Source organism: Acyrthosiphon pisum, chromosome A1, assembly GCF_005508785.2.
Source record: "Acyrthosiphon pisum isolate AL4f chromosome A1, pea_aphid_22Mar2018_4r6ur, whole genome shotgun sequence".
Lineage (NCBI taxonomy): Eukaryota > Metazoa > Arthropoda > Insecta > Hemiptera > Aphididae > Acyrthosiphon > Acyrthosiphon pisum.
This window is the reverse complement of record NC_042494.1, coordinates 97,666,842-97,674,548: the sequence shown is the minus strand read 5'-3', so window position 1 is coordinate 97,674,548 and position 7,707 is coordinate 97,666,842. Positions and strand designations below refer to the sequence as shown.

General features: G+C 26.6%; 1 protein-coding gene across 2 annotated transcripts in view; it reads left to right on the top strand.

Annotated features, from left to right (window-relative positions):
* The window catches only part of LOC100161093 (BAG domain-containing protein Samui), a 14,671-nt gene extending 8,671 nt beyond the window's left edge, over positions 1-6,000 (top strand). For both annotated transcript variants that reach the window (XM_003246704.4, XM_001946300.5), the window contains 2 exons: positions 2,119-3,004; positions 4,679-6,000. In XM_003246704.4, coding sequence (XP_003246752.1) covers positions 2,119-3,004; positions 4,679-4,869 — 1,077 coding nt within the window. In that variant the 3' untranslated portion in view covers positions 4,870-6,000. The remainder of the gene's footprint in view (positions 1-2,118; positions 3,005-4,678) is intronic.
* The last annotated feature ends 1,707 nt before the right edge of the window (positions 6,001-7,707 follow it).

Sequence of the window (7,707 nt, the reverse complement as noted above, 5' to 3'; positions counted from 1 at the left end):
TGTGAACGGGGCTTAACAAAATAAAATTATGTTATTTAATATTTATTATTATTTATCAATTATCACATCAATTATATTCGCCCCATATAACCTTAAAATAGTATCACTATATTTTCATGTGATAAGTTCTTATGTCCTATCCATGTCGACAACGGGCTTGTTTGATATGAAATATTGAAATGTTGTTGTTTATTATCATATTACCTATCTAACGTTTAGTAAACATTGCCCACGAAGAAGTCGGCTATCTAGTTATTAATTATTATATATATATCTGTGTTAATAACGTAAGAGGCCATATTGTATGACAATTTGAGAGGGATAAATAGCTTAATTAACTAATATTATAGCTTATTTCTTTGGTCAGAACATAAATAATATAATATGTTATTATCAATTATATAACATAAAAATATACTATTTCTTCTAAGGGTTTAAAATACTTGTGATCACGGTTTAAGATATACGTTTAAGTATATCTTAAACCGTGCTCGTGATTAATAATGCGTTTATAGTAACATAATTATGGTGTAATATATATTATATTTATAGATGATTATAGAATGCATTTATTTTGATAATATGTACTTATTTATTTATATTTTATTAATAAGGCTGAACTCATAACTATGTTTAATTTTTTGATGATGACGATTGATAATAAGATACCTTCTAATTATATTTTACCATTATTGTTACATGTTTGTAACAATTAAAAATGTAAATATATTCCAATATTATATTTTTTGTTCTCTATTTGCAACTTAGGATCCATATATAAAGGGCATATATTTAATATTATACTTAAAACATATCTAGTATTATTTTAATTAATAATCAGATAAATATTAATGATATTTTATATTTTTATTTTTATTTATTATAAAATTATTTTTAACTTGCATCAAGCGGAAAAAAATCTGTGCAGTATTGTAGTATGAACTTTTTATTTCTTTGTGTACCTAGGTAATTTACGAATTTAATTCAAGTAGTGAATAACGCGTGTAGTTAGCCCGACTCAATTTCTTAATTATTGTTCTAGTGCTTCGGTAGACGAATATGTAATGGGTTTTGTTTTTTATTTTTAGCAACAAATTATTGGCCTGGATCCCTGCATCGTAATCTTGGCTGCGTTTCTATTTCATGTTATCCGTCGACGGCCGACACTACTTGTTTAATGTTTTGTAACATTACTATTGATGATATAAAAATGTCCGATCGTAAAATAGTGATTTTTGGAGTTGAATAATATGTATTTTATAATATATTATTACTTATTACTTATTAGTTATTATGTTTGCTCATCATGTTTATTTTCTATAGTATTCCATACCATAGTCTAGAGTAAGAATATTATATCACATACGTATAATTTATTGATTTTTACTTAAGGTAAATGAATCATTAGAATATATTAGATCTGTTATGAATACGTCTGATTATGTAATTACTATCAAAGACTCAAATACATATTGACAATCACCGATGAATCTAAACAAATTCGAATTATCTTATTTTAGTAATTTAACTTGAAAGTAATGCATCAAAATTATTTTTTATTTAAAAATAAAATATACAAATAAATAATAACGATATTCGTTATATTTTTAAAACCAATTACAAAATTTTTAAGTCAGTATTACAAACTAACAGGATTAAAAACAATTCTTTTTTATTAATTTGCTCTTTTGAAATTATGTTGCATTGTCGTGGCTTGTTGTTGTAATTGAAACTGATCTTCATGGTCTTCCCCTCCCACACACAGGCGTTAGTCGTTACTTCAATGTGCGAAAAATCATACCCGGGTAAACAGATAGTGGGAATTAATTATAATATTTATTATTATGTGGTCAACATTCATTTCTTTATAATTAATGATCACTTGAACTGTCAAATATAATTATATTTTACACATTCCATTTTATCTATGCAGAATTCCATAATATTTAGTTACTTTTGTTGCTTAACACCATAAACTAGTCCAAGTTTTTTTTTATTATTAGTAAATTGCATTTGAAAAAAATAAATGGATTTATGAATATTATATTTTGGCTGTATTTCCGTAACAGTTACGAGGCATACATGTACATTTTTTTAAAACTATTTATTATTTTTTAGGAAGAATTTCCGTTTGATGATGACATGCTAAGAGGTCATTCGAGTGTTCGTTCACATTTAGAAGATTTAGCCAAAAGACATCCAGATCTTGCCGGTCATTTGCGTTGTCCACCTTGGGGAGGTGAACCTAGCTCTAAGAGTTGGAGCCGTAAACGCACTGTGTCTGGAGAAGATAACGCACCTGAGGGACCATCAGATCTCAATCACAATTACAGCGACCATACTGATTCTAGTCCTGATAAAAAACGATTTGAAGAAAACATGGATAAGCAACACCAGCATCCGTTTGAAAATAATTCAAGATCTCAGGAAAATGATGATAAACCTCAAAGATTTGTATCTAAATTAGAATTTACACCAGTAAATCCTATTAATAATCAGTCTGAAAATATTCAACCCCAAACACAACCTCAAACTGATTCATCTACACCATCTCACGGAACTCAAAAACAACCTAATGTGCGACACATTCCGATTTATGTGGAAGGCCGTTCTGAACCAGTGTATCCAAAAAATGTTGATCAAAGATTTAATGATAATAACAGTTCAACTTTGCCAAAACGATCTGCTAGTAAACAAACTCCATTTGCACAACATCATTCCTTTCATGACCAAAATACTGCACAACGCCGTCAAACCCCACCTTCCCAACATCGTCAGCAAACTCCTCCACAAGAAACCAAATCTACTCCTCCACCCACTCCGCGCCAACAAGTAAAACCAGTAGACGCTTTGGAAAAAGTGCAAATCGTTCAAGCTGATGTAGAAGAATTGGCAGTAGCTGTTAATCAATTTTCGGGTTCCTCTCGTCTTGATAAGCAATATATTTATTTGGATGAGATGCTTACAAGAAATTTGATTAAGCTAGATACCATTGAAACTGAAGGTAATATATTATATGGTATATTTATAGTAAAATTATTAATTTAAATTTAATCTAATCGTCACAATTTTGATTAAAAATTATATGGTATAGATGACCATGTATCAATTAGTGGTGATATATATTCATTTGATATCCATGTTTTGAGATTTTATGATGATTCAGCTATTATACTCATAGATAATAAAAAAATGAATAGGACCTAAAATTCATTAAGTGTTAGTTTTGTGGTCCAACATAGAAAGGAAATTGAGGCTGTTTGCTTACATTTTTGTATAGTATGATATATATATATGTAGATAATTTATATAGGTATACTTATTTGGATCTCATTTTGTATAGTTTCATTCATCACCGATAAGACATTATGTCCTATCCATTTCTTTATTATCTATGTATAATGTATATTATACTTTATAATTATTATTTATTTCTTTAACATATTGAATAAGTTGGTGATTATATTAATTTTATGAAGTATCAGTAACATAATATATACATATTTTTTTTTAATTAGGCCGAAATCAAACCTAATAATATGTACATTGTCAGTGGCGTAGCTAGGATTATGAAATGGGGGGTGTTTTAGGTATAGATTAAAACCAAGTTTTTACAGTTTTCGTATATAAATAAATTTAGAGTTCAGGACTTTTGTTGCACTAAAAATTATTGAAATATGCAGTCAAAATTCTCAAAATATGCTTAAATATATGTAGTATGTAGCAATATTTTTATATTATTTTTGAAAAATCATAAAACATACTGCAATTTAGGTAATAAAAAACTAAAAAATAAGTAGGTATATAAACCTGATAGATAAATAAATAAGTAAATAAATAACAACTTAATTTTTAAAAAAACTGGCGTACAATACTAGGTTAATAAATACCTAAGTAATAAGTAATAACGAATAACGTATGTGATATGCAAACACTGTGATAAACGAACACGTATCTATATCTACTGATGATCATTTCTTCGTAGGTACAATCTACAATTATAGTTTAAACACAGATTTGTCACAAAGAGACTTATGAAATCTTAAATATGCGAATATAGGGCCAACTGTAGCCAAGCTCCACCAACAACTTTAACAGCCCTCCGCCCCTCCCATACATTTACTTAATTTTTTCAAGCTTATTCAATTTTATAATTGTATGGTATTAGGCTTCGGCCTCCCCAAATCTCAAAGTTATCGCCTATTGTACCTAACCAAACATAATATTTTTTAAGATATTTTTTAATGTTATCCAAATATAATTTTTCTCGAAAATTGTATGTACATTTAAGTTAAAAAATACACAAATATGCAAATTCAAACTTTGTATTTAATTTCGCCATTTCATAAGACAAATTTATAACTTGCAAGCAGTCCTGAACGCTATAAACAATATATTTATTAGGAGGGAAAATGTCAATTGGAGGTGTTTAAACACCCAAACCCCCCCCCTGGCTACGCCACTGAACATTGTAATATATTACATATGTGTGTCTGGTAATATTATTCAAATTATAATATTAACTATTCCCATCTATCTTCTTAAATACCCTAATATTTTCATGGTTTATAGTGTTTTAAGCTCAAATATAATATACACATGTTGACAGTGATGATAAAATTATTACAATTTAGACACCTAATGAAAAATGTAAATTATTCTGTCATTTATTTTACAGGAAGAGACGATGTACGTATGGCTAGAAAAAAAGCAATTAAAACTATCCAGGATACAATTTCTGTTTTAGAAATTAAAGCTCCTCAACCCCAAGAAGAATTGACAGTTGAAGAATTGTCTGGGAATTCAACTGAAACTGCCCAAGTTGAAAATGAGACTTCAGACACTCAAAAAGTAGAGAGCAATAATTAAAATTTTAAAATAATGTCTTAACCATACAGTGCAGTTTGATACAAATTATGGTTTATTATTATAATTTATGTTTTTTGTGTTTAACAAAATATTCTACAACTATTGTTCCAATATTTCATTTACATTTAAGATTATCTTTTGTCTGTCGATAAATTTTTTTTCAACTTTTGTAGTTTTCATTAGTTTAAGCATTCTATCATAATAATAGTTCAGTGTGAAGACTGGTTACACTGAAAATGAATGTGCTTATATATTCAAATTGTCTTAAAGATTATATTATTTAGTTTGAGAAATCATATTTTTAAAATTACACTTTAAGCAAGTTTTTATTTGTTTATCTTAAAAACTATCTAAATAACAATAAAAGATTGTAAAAAAATATTTTGTCTTATATGTATTTTTTAAGATTGTAATGTGATCTATATATATATAATATGTGTGTGAGTGTGTGTGAAATATGTCATACAGTGTCAAATGATTTATTTTAAACCATGGAAAATTTTTTTTACTAACCAACATAATGTGATAGAACGTAATCAAACACAGACTTGATTAGTTATCAATCATTTGTTAAGGATTTTAAATATTGTTAAAACCTATGATTTTTATTTTATAGATTACACATTTTGCTAAAGCTAAATCTTTTAAACATCTCCGTTTTATATTTTATATAAATAATATATTAGATTATTACTATTATATAAGTCATGTATATAACAATTTAATAACACTTTTGATGTTAATATTAAAATCAATAATCATAATGTAATTGTTAAATAAATTCAAAAATTGAATTACATTTTTATTTTATCACTCAATTAAACTGTTAATGCTATAAAGGTATATCATAAACAATTTTTTTAATAGGTACTTTTATTCTCTCAAGTCACAATGACGTTTTGAGTTTGAATAAGATATTTTTCACACAATACAGTTATGCAGAAATACAGTTTAATATTATAATATTATGTTAAAATATTTTGTAAAACATTTATCATTTGTTTCACTCATAACCGCGGTGTGTTCATACATTTTATTTTTAATTTGATTAATTTCTTTATTTAGCTATTGACCATTATGGTTTAATATATTAATTACTAAAATAGTAATAAAATAAATTATATGACTCGCTATTTGTATTTCACGTTGATTGGTTTTACCAAGGTATTAAAATAATGAAGTTTAACAATTTCTAAATTATTGAAATATACTAAATTGTTTATTAATTACTGATTAATTTTAAAGTAATTATCTTGTATTTAATGTTATATAATAATATTTTATGTTGAATGTTCCACTTACATTTACATTTACTCAAGTATAAATAATATGTTGTATCCTGATGCAAACCTAAACATCTTAAAAACATAATTATTTAAATAAATAATCACCCATTACTACTAACAGTTACACTACGTTGTTAAATTTTCGTTCACGGAAAAATTATATTAAGATAATATTATTTTTGTTAATGTGGTCATAAATTAAATTAGCAAAACTAAAATATTAATATAACTATAACTAATAACTAATATAACTAATTAGTATTATTTGTCATGTATTACTTTCTAATAAATGTGCAACTAACAGTAATTATTAAACAAATGTATTATATAAGCAATTTTATCTTTTAGTGTAAAAAAAGAAAATAAGATAAATTACTAATCGCTTAAGATTATGGTATACTAAAAGACATACTACTGGTGGAGTGATAGGTGTTTAACCACCCCCTTCCCTGTTAATTTGTTTTGAGTACAATCTTGAGTCTATTGGTATTGTATTGTTAAACTGTTATCATTCTATACATTTCAATTACCTATGTCCTATATTATTATATAGGTAGGTACGCGAAAATTAATGCTCGTGGGATTTTATCAACGGAAAATTCAAAATCTACAGTACCTATTGATTAAATGGCAAGAAAATAATAGAATTTAAGCTCACAGATTTGATACAAAAATATGGTATCAATTTGTCAAGTTTTATACAGGCACAATAATATATTATATATTGGTGCGATTAAAAATCGACTTTCAAGTATAAATTTCTAGAAGTAATTTTTTTTTAATACATATTATTATGAGTTTGTCATACACAAGATGTACATATGTTAGAATAATAATTGTAAAAAAGCGTCACCTAAGTCCATATTTAGCTGATCTGGTAAACATAAATCATAATTATAGCTCATATTCTAAGGCTTGGACGTTAGGTCAAGCTCGTATTTGTTTTGTCTCAAATTAATAATTATACACAGTTAAATTTCAATTTCTGGATTTTAAAAGACATAAATATGATCACACATATTAGACAATAAAAAAATATCTTCTCTAAAGTTTAAATACCAATTATTTAACTCACTAGACTACTGGAGTTATTTTATGGAGACATATTATAATGGGAAAGTATTATAATATTTACTATGTTTTTTTAATTTTTTTTTGATTAGGTACCTACTAATAGTTAATAATTATATTCAAATATCCTCGTCTGCCCCGATATAAATTGATAGTAAACTCATTGGCGTACCCATGGGGGGGGGGGGTGTAAGGTGTCCCCCATTGACCGAGTTTATATAAGTCTATGTTATGATATTATATTAAAAAAATTACTTGGAATAAATGCACCCCCCTCATGATTTTTAATAATGCTTAAAACGATTGTGTGAAAATCGTTTTCCGGAAACTAAGTAGATATATACATATATTATATTTATAGTGAAGTCGTTTCCAATTGTCGGTTACAGTCGGACTTGGTTAACTTGAAGATTTAAAAAAGTTCGAGTATCGAAGGGTAATACAATAATCGGAAATTCTAGAGACCAGGAAAAAGTTGAGG